The sequence below is a fragment of the Rhea americana genome, unplaced genomic scaffold (genome assembly GCF_003343005.1).
Source record: "Rhea americana isolate MKP2758 unplaced genomic scaffold, rheAme1 scaffold_16, whole genome shotgun sequence".
Taxonomy (NCBI): domain Eukaryota; kingdom Metazoa; phylum Chordata; class Aves; order Rheiformes; family Rheidae; genus Rhea; species Rhea americana.
Genome location: NW_028185705.1, coordinates 6,329,483 through 6,348,323, shown reverse-complemented (window position 1 = coordinate 6,348,323; position 18,841 = coordinate 6,329,483). Strand labels below are relative to the sequence as shown.

Sequence of the window (18,841 nt, the reverse complement as noted above, 5' to 3'; positions counted from 1 at the left end):
TGCAGCAACAGATTAGAATTTTATTTCATTTTCCACTGGAACTCCCCAAAGCTCACTCTCAACAAAATAGCTGTAATATTATAAATGAACCTTTATTAAAGACACTTCAATGCCATTTGTTAGACACTTCAATATCTTACATGTTTTTCAATGTACAACATTGTACCAAATTTTCTAATAAATAAATAACTTTGTACACAAAAGTAATACTTCCTCTTTCACATTGCCTCTTAGAAGCAGCAAATTCACATATTTAGTGGAAGTTATAACATTAGGCAGTTAACTTTATTCAGAAACATTATTTTCAAATGTTAATGTGGCAAATATGCTTTATATCTGCAATGGTGATGACGTTTCCGCCAGCAAAATGAGTCAATTAAATCATTCTCATCTACCCCACGTTCCCAGTTCCACTGTTTTCACCTTGTGAGTCAGTTCTGAAGCGTACTTTTCCCTCGAGTAAAAGGAAAAATATGCTTGGTTTATAGTTTTCTAACATCCCTTTCCTTTGCTTTGAATAAACTTGGCACTCAACATAATTAGCCACCTGCCTCAAAGTGCAAATGTGTCAATAGTCAGAAACTGATACAGACAGGTACCTGGCTAAGTTATGCCTTGCTCCATCAAGGTCAGCTTCAGTCAACTCATTTACAGTGAAACTTGTCTTAAGCTACGCAGGAAAAGACAAGATATCTTCTACGTAAGGGAGATGTTGCCTCCTCAAGGTAAGGTTGGACAGGGCCCGCTTGTAATAAAATGAACAGACACCTTGAGTCCTGATTCAAGGCAGCACTTACTTAACTTCTTACTGAAAGCTCATACGTTTGGTAAGACTCTGTAGATCTGCAAATGATGTCCCAAACAGAAAACACAGTGTTTCAGTCCTGATGCTTGTTTTTAGCCACARTACTGTTAGCAAAGGTGGGTTTCTACTGGACTCTGCTTCAGTGGAACTGGCATTTGAGTTGCTCCTAAGGAAAAAAAAGTAATAACCCCCCCCTAATAAACCTTTCCCCAAGTAGTCATCACCAGAGTTTAGCAACCTTGTATTAGCAGAACTCAGATTACAAGTAATTGGAAAGGAGTCCTCCATCCACAGGTACCAAYACCAACAGAAAGCAGCTTTTCTATGAATAAAAAGCTTCATAGTGAAGTTGTAAGTGACAAGGATCTGTTTGACCAATGTGGGTATTTTTTTCCCCCATTCATGGATGAACTTAAAAGACCACATAAAAATACTTTGGACATTTCTATTTAACAGCGTATATTTGACCATCAATATACGGTTTCCCTTCCAAGTTAGTGTATTTATTTCTGAATAGCCTGGAATTGCTAAACAAAGCAGCATGATTCATTTGAAGCAGATAACTTCATACCAAGAGTCTGGCTGCAGATCCGGGTAGTGATGCTCGACAAGAAAGCTTAATAGTGTGTTGCAGGAGAAAAGGTTGAATTATCACATGAATTAACAGTACAGCTGTCAGCTTAGGAGTGTGATTTTGTTTTTGTTGCCAAAACAGTTGCACGGTTTCAAAACCCCTCTGGAACAGATGCAGTTGCACTGGTAGGAAAGTGCGTTGCACTGGTATGGATTATTCCTTCTCCAAACAGGGACAGGCTGCATCATACATGCACCTTGCAGAGGTGTAACTGCACCCGTCGGCAGGATGGGGGGGCACCTGCAATTTCGCTGGGTGGGCGATTAGTGCTGTAACAGCCTAGGTGCAGACAGGGCCCTCTGTCAGGAGGCTTTTGCATGGTGCAAGATACAAGACCACCTCCTCGTTTACCACGATTTATTTATTTTGGTAACGACCCTGTATTCGCTAACTGCGATATCCTTTCTGTCTGTCTGGTTTTGGGCTATGCACAGTGGCTGAATTAATTAGTGCTTCTTGTGTGGTCCACTCTTAACATACAGGTACAGTCACAGTTCAGCTATTATTTTTTATGCAGTTCTGAAAAATAATAGAACTTAAGTTCTTCCACAAACAGGAAAAAAAATCAGGTTGCAATGCAGTGTCTAATAGCTTGTGGGTTTTTTGCTATAAAATTTAKTTGAAATAATTGAAGATCTCTGTTTAAATGTGTTAAGTGCAATAAATTTCAAAAGGGAAGGAAATTTGTGCTAAGTAACCCAATTGATACTTGATTTAAAGGAACTTCCATTGAAAAGAGGACAATCCCTTTAGAACAATCTGTTTTTTAAAGTTCTGCTTATGCATTTAAGGCACCAGAATTATTTTTCTCACAAAGTTTAACAGCAACCTGATACTGAGAACAATATTGCCAAAACTGTAAAATTTCACTCAGTTTTCCATGCACTAAAGATTAAAATAGCCTCTGTAAAAGATATATTTTTTATATATATATATATATTTATATATGAAAACTCTTATATACAATTGTATCAAATACTTTTCTCTTTACACAATAATCCCTTGCATTTATGTGCTTTATATGCAAGTCAACTTTTGAACGCTTCATACTTCTCAGGGAAGTTTTAAACTATATACAAACAGGTGACGCTCGAATAGGAGTTTGTTCCCCATACAAGCTTGTTTTTCATACCTCAGTTGTTTGCCTTTGACAGGTCATCAGTTCAAGATTTGAGGTAGAAGTAAGTAGCCCATATACTCTGTGCAAAAAAAAAAAAAAGAAGGATAAAGTAATAGCATGTTTGTTAATTTGCACATGGCAGTCTGTTCTCTCAGTCCATCAATCTTCTCGGTGGTTTAAACTCATGAATGGAGTCACACGACTTGGGTACGTAGCTGCTGGACAGGAGAGCCTGCTTCACTTCCGCTTCACTCTGCAAATCCAGTAGTGTTGGGGACACTTCAGGAAGTACATTCAGTTGCTTAAGTGACCCTCCTGCTGGAGAAGCTCTCACCAAATTAAGGTTGTTAAGCTCTGAAGGCTGCGCAACCGATTGTGAAGAGTCTGCAGAAAAGCAAAGGCCCACTGCCGTTAGTTGATGCTCAGTCCACCAGCACGTCTCCAAAAACCAGCCCTACCCCTATCATGCAAGACTTTCAACCAGATAAAGTCACTGATGGGAGGAAAACAAGGCACTGATATAACCCAAATGGTATTACATCTGGGGAGAAAAAAAGACATCCCCAAGTAAACACATACCATGGTTGTCTGGCAGCAGCGGGCTGCCCGTGCCCGCAGGTCTCATTCTGTCATGGTTGCTGGGGTAGAGGGTCCCATCCATTTCTACCCTCTTGCTGCTGGCAATCCCGTTGCACTGCTGAGGATGAAGAAGGCTGGTGCCTGCACCCCTCTTCCTACTTCGCTCCTTGCTGCTCAGTGCATTTTGGTAGGTGTTATCCATAGTCTTAAGGCTCTCRGAGTAGTACTCCGACTCCTTGGGGTAAATGCGGACGTTCATGCTGTCCGTACTCCCGCTGCAGTCTGCGCACACGACCGGCAGGCCATAGCCTTTAAGGGGAGGAAGAGAAAACAGCAACGAATGAAGAACAACCGGCTGGAAGTTGTCAGCCCTGAAGCACAGAAATCGCAGAAGGAAAAGGCAGCTCTGTTTAGTTAGCGTGTCCCTCTGCAGTATGAGAATTGTTCTCACTAAATAACACACRAATTTTGGTTTGATACAATGCTGGTAAATGCCCCCATCATTCAGAACGCTGTAGCTGTTCTATAGTTAAAGGTAGTTCAAATTAATGCCTTGGGTTGTTTTTTTTTTTGTTCAATCCAAATATTTTTTTAAGTAAAAAATACATATTTATTTCCTTTTCCACACTTCCTAGTCAGTGCAGAGTAAAACGTAGTACTTTCCTCTAACTGCTGTAAGTACCAAGTTACCTTTATTTTTGTGCTGCTGCTTTAAGGGCATCACTGTCAAATTATATTGTTTCAAGGTATTTTATTACTGTTAGTGGGAATAACAGATGAGCAGAAATCAGAGAGGCAGGCAGGAAAGAGTTTCTAAGTTTTCAAAGTGAATTTCCTTTGTACATTTGACAGCATTCTACAATTTTTCCTGGAGAGAAAATTTGTTTCACTGGCTGTTTGTGGATTTTACAATACAGCATGAGAACAGAAAACGCATCCTAAAAATAAGAAAGTATGAATGTAAAACGCAAGAGGAGAAGCAGGTATAGTGCCCAAAACAACTTTTAAATTAAAAAGAAAAAAAGAAAGGTGAGCTTTGAAGTTGACAGACCCTTTAAAGATCATGAACAATATAACACTTCCAGCGTGAAAGTACTCTCACATTTTAGGAATAGCTCAAAATCAAATACTGATCAGCCAGCTGCAAGCAGCGGTTATTATAAGCCATAGCCTGCCTCTTTCTCACGGTTCCTTGAATTCAAACTATCCAAGTTTGATAGAAGATCAAAGCAAGCAGGAGAAAGTAAATTTACTGTACTCACACCTGAGAATCATTCTGGGCTTTATTCTTACGGTAACAATTTCTTGTCTTAATGCTGTCTAACTTGGAGGGTTTTCTGATCTGTACAAACACGAAATACTTTTCCAGATTAATGGGTTTTGTACCTGTCTTATCTGGAACAAGCATTCCATCGGCCATGTCTTCAGTTTTCCAAGCATCTTTATTATAGCTGATACACAGCTTTGGCTGTCTGCAACCTATAGTGGGAGCTTCAACATCTGGACACCTTCCAGCATCAGTCTGACACATACCTGTAACAAACGAACCATCTGGCTAAAGATTACAACCATCTGCTCTCTTAGCTGAACGACCTGTTAGGTCTTATTTCTACCATAAAAGCTATGAAAAGGAGAAAAATAGCAATGGAGATAATAGATAATTTTAAGATAATGTTTAACAAAATTAATGCTTTATAATCTCAGAAGAATCTTAGTTCAGAATGCTTAACTTTTCCTTATAACATGCTGTTTTTAAATACTGCAAAATCCCAGCATTTAATTTCTAAGCCTGAGAGAAGGAACAGACCACGCTAATGTATTCTATAGTAGAGTGTAACTGTGGATAACCCTGGTGCCAAAGAATTAATTGAAATTAGCAAAAAAAAATACTCCTTAGAGCCTGACTAAGGAGTTCCTGAAGGAGTCTGCTCACATAAATGCTGTTATTAGTGGGACAAGGTAGCTTTGTGAAGTGAAGGACAGATCTTTGTTCTGCAAAAACACAGTAGCTAGAGAATTACATTTTGAAGGTCTTTCAGGTAACTCAGAACAAGCACAGAAGTACTCTGTACTCTGATTTCTCCCTTCTCATATCAAGTTTGGATACAGCATTACAGAAAAATTAGAATAGTTCTCACCGTTGCTGTCTATGTGCCCATTAGGCTGTTGGTTATCTACTCTGACAACTGCTTCCTGCCGGTCAGAGAGAGTCCCTTGTGAAGACAAGTAGCTTGGCACATCAGGAGGCACAATGGTCTCATCTAAAGTAACAGGAGGAGAGAAACGTCAGTTCCTGGGGGGAGGTCAAGGCTTCTCTTTTCAAATATGTCTAGGTCTCATTTTCACAAGGGATTTGGGAGCAGATATATAAATGGTATTTTTCATAAATGCAATGAATTGGAATTGAACTATCTAAATGCCCCATGCTGCTAGAAGTCCCATTCCCTCCAATTCTCAGCCTAAAACTGTGGGATTTGGTGCTGATAGGCCCATTTGGATTATCTGCATTTGGCATGGTCACTACGAAGTAGGTGGAGGTAGAACAGTCTCTTCAGAACAAGTAAATCCTTCCTTTACTCCTGAAATTCAGGGCACCTGATTTAATTCAAGGCCTTCATCTCCTCAAGTCAAAAGTAACAGACTTCTGGAGAACAGCAGCTTCAGTTCATTTAAGCAGAAAAGTCTAAGCCCCTTAAAAATCTGTAGCCTTCTCCATGCTACATGATGCAATCTCAGTCAGTTTTCCCTGTCGCCACAAACACCAACTAAAATGACGTTATCCTAGGCACAAAGCCTTAGATTTTCAGAACTGATCTTTAACATAACGTGCAAGATGGAGCTTAAAACAGAAAAGGGGTAAAAATTCCCACATACAGATTGCGCTTATCATATGGCAGCCAAGTTAGGCTATGGCCTTGAAATCCTGTATGGTACTACACCTAATACTAAGAACGATATAGGAAAGCTTTAAATCCCACAAGGGCAGGGAGGCCCTAGGTTCATTCTTCCATACTTTAGTCCAGAGACTGTATAAAGCTAAGGGGAGGAGAGGTGACTCTCACTGCAACACCAAGTGCAGCAACAAATTATCCTCTTCTGAGGCAGGAAGCAATAAACTCTTCTTCTCAAAGAAGTGAGGGATGCCCCTCATCAGTAGAGTTATAACAAGTCTTACAACAGGAAAAAGGGCTTCTTGCTTCCAAGTTTAGTGTTTTTGTTTTGAATACAAAGTCTTCAAAACTACAAATTCCCAAGAAGCAATACCGGTTCCCAGCATCAGACATAATCCAGACCATCTTAAGAGTTATCTTTCATGGTCATGAAAAAACAAGGTAGCAATGCAAAGACTGAGACTACTGCCAAGTGGAAAAGACCTTGCTGAAGAGCCAGCCAAGAGGAGAAATGCAGCTCTGAACATACTTCAACAGCAAGTGAAGGCTGGTTCCAGCTTTCCRAGCCAAAAGAACCACTGAGATAAGCCAACTGTGATTGTGGCTACCTGATGTACTGGTTCAGCCTCGGTGGGAAGTCTGACAACACAAAAGGCTTGAGAGCATCTTAGAGGAGACTAGACCTACCTGTGTTGGTGACACTGTATTCTTCGCTCTTCTTCCTGGTTTGGTAGATGATGCAGACCCAGACCAGAGAAGTCAGCACAATGCTACACACCACTGCAATGGTGATGATTCCCACAGTGGTACGGTCTTTTCTACAGCCAAGAGACTGCAAAATGCTCACATGGCTGTGTGCACGCTCCGTCCCAAGGGTGTTGGACATCTCACATGTGTATTTCCCAGCATCCTCCAAGACAACGTTCCTAATGATCAGCAGCTGGTTGCCAGGGGTAAAGTGATGCCTTTCTGTCATGATCAGGGGCTGGTCCCCTTTCAGCCAGGTAATGCGAGGAGGTGGACTCCCTGTGGCTTTGCACTGAAGAGCCACAGTCTCACCTACAGACACTACATGGTCTTCCAGTGGATGAATCAAAGATGGTGTCTCTGCAGGGGAATAAACGCAGAAATTAATTCCTGGAGATAGTGTGGTAACAGATTTCTGTTACATTTTGTTTAACGTTACTAAATAGATCTGATGTTCCCACAAATACATAACAATGTACTACGCAGCCATGCACCCAGGGGAATGGTGGCCTTGCCACAACAGCTGAGACTCATGATCTAACATGCACAACTGAGGCCTTCCCTTTGCCTGTCTGTGTGAGTCTTCCCACCAAAAAAAAAACCCTAGGACAAGGTGTAAGTGCTGACACATATCAATAACTGGGTTGGGCAAGAGAGGTGGAGTGCAATTTCCTTTTGAAGTGATTTTCCCAGGCAGGAAATAGCATGGTTGGAGGGGTTTCCCTGGCTGAAAAGGAAATGTGACTTAACTCCTTTTTTTAATTAGCAGGGTATTTTTCATTAGTTAATCACAGTATAAAAGCATGAAACAAGACTAAAGCAGAGCACTGTCTCCATGTTCCATTTGTGTATCTCTAACTGCTAAAGAGCCTGAGCAGAACTCCCTTCCAGTTCTCACTTCTGGATCTCTTGGTTTCTCAGGGGAACCAAGGCACCTTACCCAGTACAGTCAGGGTGGCGTTGGCAAGCACAGACCCTGCAGAGTTCTGTGCTGTGCAGCTGTAGACACCCATGTCTTCTATCTTCACATCAGTAATGAAGAAGACATCATCATCAGGCATGACATGCATGCGGCGTTCTCGAGCTGCAGGGAAGTCGGTGCCACCATCTTTCTGCCAGGCAATTTGTGGAGTGGGGTGTCCTTCAGCTGCACACTCCAGCCGTGCTGTTGTCCCTGTCCGGCTGGTGATGTCGTGGGGAGTTTTGATAAATGAGGGTAACACTGATACAGAAAAATAAGAAAAAAAGGACAAATAATTCCATAGAGAAAATCCCATCTCTGGACAGTTGTACATGCTTATCTTCCTAGATAGAGGACAAGCATGAACATTACCCATAGCATAGAAAGCTGCTTTTGCAAGTTGTATCTAAGCTGTTGGAGACTGATCCTGTATTTCTATAGCACATACTTGTCTACAGTGTCCAAGACATCCACACTTGGAATCATTAGCATTAAGATCAAAGCTAATTGTCCTCTGTGATTAACCTGGAAACAAAAGCCATTATCCCTCCTACAGAGAATTTTTGATCTCCATTCCTATGGGCAAAGACTCTACTGGAATAGCCAAAGTGAATGGCTGAAGCCAGTGGAATGACTCATGCTTAGGGACAACTTGCAAAAGTGCTTGGCTGGAGAGCAGCCATCCCAAGGCTGGCGTGTGCTCGTCACATAGTGTCTTCCAGAATGCACTGAGATTCAAGTGGCTAGTGTGCGGAGGTTAGGAGYGTCTGATCATCAGGAATGGACCCTCAGGAGCGACTGCCTGCCAAAAACAGGTTCTCAAGGAATTGCAGGAAAGTAACTAGAAAGTAGTTTTCTACTAACCATTAACAGTGAGTCGGGCCTTGTTGGAGTAGGTAGAGCCAAAGTGATTGGTAATGATGCACTGGTAACGTCCTTCATGGGTGAAGGTGACATGCCGGAGGTGCAGAATGGTGGTGTACTCCATCACCTCACCATCCTTTGCCCGCACATGTGCAAAGTTCTCAATCTCAGCATTGCGCAGCATCTCGTTGTCTTTCTTCCATGCAAACATCATGGGGGAGCTGCTACTGCTGGCAGCTGAGCAGGTGAAACGGATGTCCTTCCCAAGGACAGCCACTGTCATCTCAGGCTGGATGATGATTTGGGGCTTGGGGAAATCATCTAAGAGAAAACAACAGGCATAGTTAGTCCTTGACTGTAAGGATGAACTGGAACAAGCAAGAAGATGTAATGACAAATGAGCAGTGCATAAGTAAAAGACATCGCTATACATCTGCTTTTACATCCACTTTTGTCCACAAGAGAAGAGCAGCTTGCTCTTGCAAAGCACTTCACCTTCAGGACTGGCTTTACAGTACAGATATGCCACASACAACTCCACTGAGTGGCTGGTCTGAACTAGGAGTCTGGTTCCCTCTTTGATCAGTGGAGTGAGATGGTCACCTAGAGACCAGGGACACTGAAAAAAAAGCCTAGCTCTCTTCACCAAAATGCCTGTCTTTATATTCCTGAATTAGCCCCCTCAGTTCRGTGTCCAGTTAAGTGAGAAAAATCTAAGACTAAATGAGTCTCCCTGCACTTTGAGGGAGTCATCAGGACTATAAGTGTACAGCGTATGGATCTACCATCCAAACACAACTGAATTTTGCCATTGAACTTGGGCCTCAAAGAGATACTATGGTCTAAAGAAAACATCCTTCCCTGTGTGACCCATGCATAAAGAGCAATACTGAACTTGCAACTTCACCTGCAGACCTGCCTGAAGCAGAAGGGAAGAGAGTGGGACGCTCAAACCAAAGGGCTGCAGTGCACTTACCCACTTTCCAGGGATGACTGCTCACAAGCAGAGTAACTGCAGCATGCACTGCCAGTGCAGAAGCAGCTGTATTTGCCTGTCACCCATCCAGTGTGGAAAGCTTTGCACGCTCTCCCTCTGCCTAGGAAGACTGTTGTTTTTAGCAGGGTTCCAAGCAGATTCATTTATTAGATTTCTACAAATGGTGTAATTTAATATTTGACTAAGGTTTAATTAAACAGCCAGGCCTCTGGAACCGGGCGTACTAGTGCCTGGAGGACTTGGCAGGCATCGGAGCAGCAAAGCTGTCTTCATTTTGTGATGTTGCTGTGGGGATCAAGCCATCATGATCTTTTCTTCCAGATGAATGCGGTAACCCTCCCTACACTCACTAAGAGGGAGGCCACCTAGGCAGCGCTGGGACTCTGTGTTAGAGATGGACATGGGACAGCAGCTGGAGCAAATCCTTTGCTCAGTTCTCAATACAAATCATACATTCAATTGAATTAAAGGTATTTCAGAAACGTATTTGGGCTCCATCAAACAGCCATGTGCAGCTCCACCTAGAATCCATGTTGKCTGGCATCACAGACAGAGCTTCCAAAAGCAGGCATTTATTTTGCCTCGAAGTTGGATGCATGAGCAACACGACTTTGGCTTCCTCTGATCATTTATGTTTCTTTTGTTATTAGTGAAGTGGCATGTGTTTGTGTGTGTTTGGTATTTAGTAAAGCTGTTTGGCAACCACAGCTCAAGTGCAGAAACAATGCTTGAGTGAGTGTGAGGTGGGAAAACAGCTGTAGCTGCTGTCTGCATGAGAGAATAGCAGTAGGAGAAAAAATAAGATCGCAAAATGCAACTGTTAGCAGTTGTTTGCTTTGTATGTAATACATTACTGGTGAGTAAAAAGAGCTGTAATGGAGAGATCCTCCTCTATTTTTTTTTTAACCCTTTGTTCTTGTTTGCAAGAGGGAGAAAAGATGAACAAAAAGTCACAGCATAAACTCCTAATGCTGCAGTGTGAAAAATTTATAGCTGCAGTCCTAGCAATATCAAACTGAGAGGACTGCGGAAGTCTCTGTGCAGCTGTGCAGCCCAATTTGGAACTGGAACAACCATTAGTCCCTTTTGATTTAATACTCAGGGAGCCCTGTAAGGAATATACTAGATGCAAGCAATGCACTATGTGGTTTTGGTGGGAAATAAATTGTAGCCAATGACAAATTTTTAAAATGTAGGCTTGGGTTTGCTTTGATCCCACTGAATAACAAAACAAAACAGAAACTGTCTCGTAATAACATGCTAGTAGTCAAAGAAAATGTTTCCCAAGTGAGTCCTGCCCTTCATACAACCTCAAAACACACAAGCAAGACTTACCACACACAAAACTTTCTGGCAGCACAGCAAAAATGCTCTTGCTCTTTAGTGACTCGGGATGGGCGCAGGTGGCCACCACAAAGGACTGCAGCTCCTTCTCAACTAACCACTGGGGCAACCATTTCAGCTGGCAATCGCAGAGGAAGCTGTCGCTGTTTATATGGCTGCAGGGAAACAAAACCAATACAAGCCTGCTGTGATTCCTGCACAGAGAGGCGGCTGGAAAGTTCACAGCCCTTTCAAGTTATTCACATTCCTTCCTCCCAGCATGGGCGGAAGGAAAGGAGGACTGCAGGGTTGTCCTCTAGGCACAAAACTAATGATGCTAAATATGTCACATGTTTAAATAGCATTTCATCTCCACATAGAGCAGTCTAATCCTGTACTCCAATGATACTTCCTGGTGCTTTATGATTAACTTTTACAGTGATCTCAAGGAGCAGATAAGCAAGGTCATCCCTGGCTTAGATATGGGAAACTGAGGCAGATTGTCCACAAAAAACTCATGCATTAGAGGCACATTAAAAATCATGAATGCTAMTCCTGTTTCTCACCTCTAATTACTACACATGTTCCTTCTCTGCCCTTGCAGAATTGAGTCTCTTTGGTGGGGACTGAATTCAGGACTTAATGATTGAAGACTAAGAGAATGCCAAGAAGTTCCCCAAGACCTTTAGTTACCTCAGTGGCCAATAATAAGGAAGTAAATGGAGAAGGCCCTGTCCTCCTTCGCCAGGGGAGATGTTAGCAAACAAGCATCATCAGGGGTAAGAGGGATAACAGATGTTGTGTTTATTGGTTAACTACCAGTACAGAACCAGTGAAGGGGAAATGACCAAAGACATTTGCGTAACCCCAATATAAACAGTGACTAGTTTGGAAAGCAAAACCAAAAAAAAAAAAACATTTCTTAGTATCCTACTAGTAACTTAGCATCTTCTGTTTAGAAAAGAGCTTTGAAAAGGGGACAAATTAAATGGGAGCCTCAGGGGTTTATTTTTTTTTAAATATGCAGGGCCAAACTGTTTCTCAGCATAGCTCTGAAACCAGTGAAGAACTACAAGTATACACCAACAGGGAATTCAGACTTTGGTCTGGTTTGGTCCAAAAACCTAGAAAAATCTAGTCTGATCCCTGAAATTGAATGTGAAGGGCCTCAGAGACTGTGGAAAAATCATCACCAACAGAGAAGTCCCATCCTGCAATACTGCAAGTTGTACAAGAGCAGGATATCAAGAGCACAGCAGAATCCCAATTCCAACACTGTGTTATAGGAAGATGTGTATCTCCCATTTTTCTGCCTGAAAACATTGGGAAATCTGGAAGTCTGAAATTAGCTAGTCTAGATGGGTAAGCTGTCCCTAAGATATTTGACAGATATAGCTGAGAAAGCTCAGAGAAACTTTCAGTATTTAACACTTTGGTGTAATACATTCTGCATGTRTATGTCATCTCTGAAAGCCAACTTTCCCATGATATAAAGGTTCCTTCCCAAGATCTGGATTCCCACAAGCTCTTCCTCTAACCGGATCAGAGGCTTTTCGCTTAATTCTGCTTCAACAGATAAAAGCGATCAAACTAACAGTGGACATGCAACATCTATCTTATTCCATAGTCACTGTTAGTAAGTGGCATTGTTAACAGCGACCCTCAATTCCCATCTCCAAWGTCAGGAAAAGAATCTGGATCTGACCCAAGTACTAAATGCGTGAATTCTTGCTCCACAGACATGGTGCACCACTCCAGTGTGCAGCAATGCACAGACAGTAGATTAAATATTTATGGAGAAGAAGAGAAAAGGAAACCAGGCAGGACTGGAAACAGTGTCTGATAACAGTGCAGAGCCCCAGCCTGGAGCACAAGCAGTAGCTCTGATAACACACCCGTATTTTTATACCAGAAGGCTGGATGACAAGTGGATCCAGTTCAAATGGTGCTTATCACTGAAATGTCAGTACTGTATGCAAACCCTAAACATAGGTACAGCAGAGGAGCAGATGGGCTACTGGGAATTAAATCAGTCAAAGTGTGAGAAGGAGATGGCTAACAGGACCAGKGCTGGACTTCCTGAGCGGAGATGAATAACTGCACAGATGCAAACCTGCTGGAAGAACCTGTTCCAATGATCTAATTTCACTCACTATTAAATGCAAGATGTTCCTGTGACATCTACTCATGTGTAAAAATATCCTGCATAGGAGGAGAGGRGAGAGGAGGAAATAAATGAGTGATAATGTGAATAACACCCCACTGGAAACAATGTGCTACTTCTCATGTCCAGAGCAAGAAAGATCCCTGCCTCTTTCATGGGGTGTACGGTCTAATAACTTACAGCTGCTGCAGGCTCTTCATCTTAGCAAACGCGTCTGCTTGAACAGAGCGAATGGCGTTATCTCCAAGGTTCCTGCAGAACACAAGCAAAGGCAGTTTGAACAAAAGGGCTGCTATGGCTGTGAAGAAATCTCTCCATATTTAAGCAATGACTCAAGTAGCAGATGATATGGTAGCTCCTTCTTAGGGCCATATGTGCTTGCAGCTCATAGAAATGGCATTCCACAAAATGATGGAACTTAATATTGAACAATACTGAACACAGTTAACCAACAAAAAGTATGGGAATATGTCACTAAGTCATTCCATACCCCATTATCTTTGCTGCACTTTCGCAGTCTCAGCTACCCCTAATCCTCCCTAGCTCAGAAATTCCTCAGCCCCTTCGATAATCACAGACAGCCATGAGTACCTCATCATGGCCTGGACCTTCAGCAAACAGATAGATGGGCAATATTTGCATTAAACGGCATCTGCAAAGTCACCTGAACATGATTTTGAGAGGATACTGTTGTTGTTGGAAAACACTGCAATGTTTCAAAAATAAGGTATTTTTGAAAACTTCTCTCACAGCTATTGCTAACTGAAAAATTCATTTGTTCTCTAAAGAAAGGATGGTGTCAGATTTAGGGCTTAYGTATCATAAGCGAAGTGCAGCACAGACAAATGCCAGCCACGCTTGCAGAGGAAATCTCAGTACAACGTTAAAAAGGGAGGTTTTATCTGCGAATGTACCCCCCTAGTCAGGCAGTCCTATCCCTTCAGTATGCTCTCAGTGACCGTAACATTCATATGATCAACAGCCCATAAAACATCCAGAACAAAATCACATATACTTTAACTTGTCTTAATTCCGAACGGAAGCCATTCATGAATCACTGCTGCAGTCATCAGCCTTGGGACACACAGAAAAAAAAAATACACAGCAGCAGCCAAAATTTACTTCTTGCAAATCGCTCTAAGGCAGTTGTGCTGAATGGGGATGTTCGGTGCCTGTATCCTAAGCAGTCATTTGCAGTATGTGTCATCACCAGAGTCTAGATTTAGGAGGAAGTTGAGGCAAGGGAGGAGGAGGAGAGAGGGCTATGTCTGAAATAGTAGATTTTCTCTACGAACAGCCTGCAAAGTAGCAATGTGCAAGTGAAGGCGATATTTATCCAAGTACAAATCAAAAAATTAAGAGCACGCAGATTTGCCATATGTTCTCTAAGTTTGTTCCTGGCACAAAAAAAGGCCAAAGTTGAGGCAGACTTATAATGAGAAGGAAGCAGGTGGCCCCCACAAATGGACTAACTTCTCAGTTTACAAAGCTGCTATTAAATTGCTAGCAGATCTCTCAAGCAGCTACTTTTGGCAGACCCCCCTTCCCAAACTCCAAGGCATGGTGGGTTACTCACAGGTGCTCCAGGGCCTCCAACCCTGAGAACGCTTTCTTGGCCACCGACTTGATCTTGTTTCCAAACAGTGTTCTGCAGTTTCCAAACATCCAGTGCCAGATAAACAGAAAGAAAATGGGGGGAGGGGGAGAGAAAGAAAGAAAGAGCACAATTAGTGTGGCTGTATCTGTACTCAGTGTAAGGCCCAGGAAATCTGAACTGCACAGAGATTAAGGAGGTTGAAGTACATTCATTTTCCTGCTCCTGAAATTAAATCCTTTTATCTGTATTTGAATTTAAGAGTGATGACAGCATGAAAGGAAATGTGCCGTATCATGTAAAAAGGCAGGTTTACTCCAGTACTTGGAAACTAGCTTGCTGAGTAACAGAAGGTCCCCTCTATTCTTTGAAGGCTGGCTGTGGACAGGATTAAGTGCAATGACAGTTTAACAAGATTCTGAGCTCTCCCTGCAACACTTTTCATTTCTGCCTTCTTCCCAGATAGTAAAAGAGAAGTAATTTATTCCCTATTCCTTGGCCTGAATGGATATCCACATACCAAGGGCTGGGGGCTGTCTTTTGGCCACATGTTTATACAGCACCTAACAGAAGGGAGTGCTGACTTCCTGCCTTGGCCTTTTATAAATATCATCRCAGAGTAATATAATGCAATAAATAACAGCAGAGTGGGAATTGCAAGGGGCAAAGGGAAGAAGAAGAAAGGTAATGCCCAGAGAGCGTGCTTACTCCTCCATGACTCAACAGCATTCCTCTGAATCAGCAGGTAATGCTGGGCAGCAGCAAACGAGAGGGACTATCAATAGCCAAAAGCCAGTTGGTGGGATCACAGCCCAGCTGGTATTTGCAAAGTAACAATTTTCTATAAATCCTGACCAGTGGTCAGTTGCAGAGTTCATAAAAAATGGATGGTCTCATCAGATGTTTTAATAAAACATCAGCCAATGTCATTAATTAGGCTTTTTTTTCCTTCCCTGAGTTCTCTCTGTATACGGATTATCTTCCAAGTGCATCTTTTATCATCGCTTGCTTCACATTGCGCCCAACCCAACTCATTACTAACAACTCGCGTAAAATCTGGAGTATCCGGTGCTGTATTATGTTTTGCTTCAAAATTTTGCCTTCAAATATAGGGTGCAACCTAGATGCCATGAGGACCATTGTAGGTGGTCCTCACCAGATCAGTTTGCCCTGACAAAGGTACTACCAGAGCAGCCACCATTCCAGCAGATAASTGGGTGTGAAAGCCCTGATCCTTCTAGCTCTGTACAAAAGGGTCTGTGGCTCCARAGCCTCAAATCTTATTCTTCCAAGAGCAAATGATCCTATTACTATTTTAAACTGAAGTACATCCAGCTGGCTGAAGCTGTACAACACYGTACCTCTCTCCTGGTTGCCCAGGCAAGCCCATTGTATGCCCAACAAAGAGAGGTCTGTCTGACGGTGGCGAAGACATCCCATCGCCCCGTTCTCAGCCGCACCACAGCCCGCAGCTGGCTAATATCCAGTGTCATGGTAACTTTGTGTCACATGGTTAATCAGAAACAAATTACTGCTCTTAGCTTTTCTCTCCACAAAATAGCTAGCTCCAAAGCACAGTCGTGAGCTTCTGTCTCAGGCAAAACTAACTCCCAGCCTCCACCATGAGACACATGCTYGTAGCCCTTTCTTATGGAGAGGGATCACTTAGTATGAAACCACAGCTGAATCTTCAGAGAGTTCCTTCCTTAGCTATTTGATCTGAGATGAGAGTAAAGACAGCTATTGTAGGCATGCCAGTGGCTGATAAAAGCTCCAGATAGTTGCAACCTGTTTTATAGACAATATTCCACATGTCTACAGTGAGTTTTACCAAGCTCCTTGTTACAGCATCAAAGTCCTGTTTATCACATGGGAGTATGCGGCTGTATACCCAAGCACCAAAAGATGCATGCAAGGGGAGAGAAGCCCGTCATTTAGTTAAAGATATCTTGTTTTAATGAATGCTTGAAAAGTCCTTCTTTTACAATATCAGGATCACATGTTCTCTGAGCACAATGAATACTGTAAATAATTTACTATATGCAAACTCTGGTCATAAGGCTGCATCCATATATACTCATTTACAGAGCCATGTTCCTAAACGAGGGTGTTATGYTGAGCTCTGATTTAGTAATTGGAGATTACTGTGTGCTGTTTACAATGGATATTGGACTCTGAATATTGGATTCTATCCAATTCTATCTATGTTCTAGAGATATATATCTATATTTACCTATCTGTCCAGAGGTAAGGAATAAGTCCAGGCATATGAACAGATACATGTGTACATCATTTGTATAGGTGAGTCCAAATTTACAGTTGTTTATACGAGAAATATATAACATTGATAATAACTCTGTGCCCAGCAAACTCAYTAAAATCATTACGCCTTTCAAATCTCAAACAACCACTGCTCTGCTGCTGAAATGGTTCAAGCCCAGCGGCCCCCTTCAAAGGGAYGTGGCACTCTGGAATGCAAACGCGGCGGTATGCAGCTCCGCACGGAGCCGCTTGCTGCACTCGTGAAAGCTCCTCCACTGCAGGCAGTTAGGCACAAGCATGCTCTCCTGGTAATTGCATAAGTGTAATTACACGCTAGGCACGCAATTCATTAGAAAGCAGCATTTTCTCCTTGGGCCAGTTTTGCACCTGCAGGAAGATCTCAGTCACTGAGTGAGCCATCAGAAAACTGGTTACATTTAGCAGCTTGAGTAATTAGGAAACTGGTTGTTCCCCAGCCATTCCACTGATGCTTTTTATGCTTCGCTGCTTCTTGACTCCCTCTTTCTTGAAGCAACATTTTAATTTAAGTCTGCACTCTCCATCCTGGAGAGCTTCATATATAATTTAGAGAAGGCTAAAGTGACTGGCCTCCCCACCTCTCAGTTTAACACCTTCATTACAACGAACAACACTCTCCTTGCTAAATCCTTTCAGAGGCTAATCTGTGCCAGATCAAAGGGGAACAGCTTTTAAGGCAATCTCCACAGAGCTGAGGTGATTATTAATTCATTGGAAGGTCTCCTCTGAAGTGCCCATTTATTTTGTGTATGCTAATGCATTTAAAACCATTGACGGTTTAAACACAGGCAGCGAAAAGTTCTCTGTAGAAGCCGATATTTTATTTTAATTTAAGAAAAAAGCCCTGCCAGCAGGAATGACATTCACTTCAGCTTTAGATGAAATTGCAAGTTTGTGATTTAAATCCTGAKGAGCTAAAACAGACCTTGGTAGATCCCTTTAACAGTGAACACTCTTAAGMATCCCAAAAATGCCTCAAAAAATATAATGAAATAATCTCATATTCTGAGTTTTTTTCYCAGACTCCCATTCTGACCAAAAATGAATGATCTCAGCAGGAGCAGAACTAGCAACATCTCTGTCCCACGGCAGGTTCGCTCTCTTTGGTAATGAAGCCGCCTCTTGCCTGCCAGAGACCAAAGGGACCCACACGCTCTTTAAGGCTACAAAATTCGCTGCAATGTTCCCACACAAACCACGGGAACACGACCCTCTCTGTGCTCAACCAGACCTAGCACTGGCCCAAGGCCACGTGCAGTGGAAAGCAGAGGACAAAGAGTTGAAGGGAGATGTAAACCAGGTTGTCTTCAGACCTGCAAGAGTCCTTGTCACGTTCCCCGCTAATGGCAGGCAAAACCAGCTGCTTTTTGAAGCTGTTCCTTCTGCCAGGTATGTCATCAGGCTGCTGCTGCTTCACCAGTGAGCGATAGCTGCTCCATCCAGAGCTCTGACACAGCCCCGCAGGCTGCTGCTGCTCCGTTCCTACCTCCTGCTCCTTGCTCTATCCCCCGGCCTCTTGTCTGACCCCAGCTCAGGGCTCCTCTCTCCCAATGGCTAAATCAGTCCTTTTGGTGAACTCTTTCCTTCATTGCCGTCTCCTCTAGCTTTTCACCTCTCTCCTGCTGTTTATGCCCAGCACTTCTAACACGTCTCGATCACTTGAGACTTCTGTTCTTGCTCCCACACCCATGGCCACGATTGAGGAATGCCCAATAGCAGAAGTGGCACCCAGACAGCTCTCTTCTGCTCCCGTCTTCTACTGTCTCCCTTGTCAAAGTAGTGCTACTTTCAGACAATCCTACTGCCTGCAGATCKCTCCAGGCAAAGTCTCTGCTCCACTGTCCCTTCAACTGCTCACACT

The 18,841-nt window shown here is 42.7% G+C and overlaps 1 protein-coding gene across 1 annotated transcript in view; it reads right to left on the bottom strand.

Moving 5' to 3' along the window:
* The window catches only part of LRIG1 (leucine rich repeats and immunoglobulin like domains 1), a 98,102-nt gene continuing 79,261 nt past the window's right edge, over positions 1-18,841 (bottom strand). The window contains exons 10-19 of the mRNA XM_085300098.1: positions 14,662-14,733; positions 13,266-13,337; positions 10,934-11,097; positions 8,602-8,922; positions 7,717-7,998; positions 6,717-7,136; positions 5,277-5,399; positions 4,525-4,671; positions 3,139-3,447; positions 1-2,943 (exon numbers count right to left, since the gene is read on the bottom strand). Coding sequence (XP_085156224.1) covers positions 2,711-2,943; positions 3,139-3,447; positions 4,525-4,671; positions 5,277-5,399; positions 6,717-7,136; positions 7,717-7,998; positions 8,602-8,922; positions 10,934-11,097; positions 13,266-13,337; positions 14,662-14,733 — 2,143 coding nt within the window. The 3' untranslated portion in view covers positions 1-2,710. The remainder of the gene's footprint in view (positions 2,944-3,138; positions 3,448-4,524; positions 4,672-5,276; positions 5,400-6,716; positions 7,137-7,716; positions 7,999-8,601; positions 8,923-10,933; positions 11,098-13,265; positions 13,338-14,661; positions 14,734-18,841) is intronic.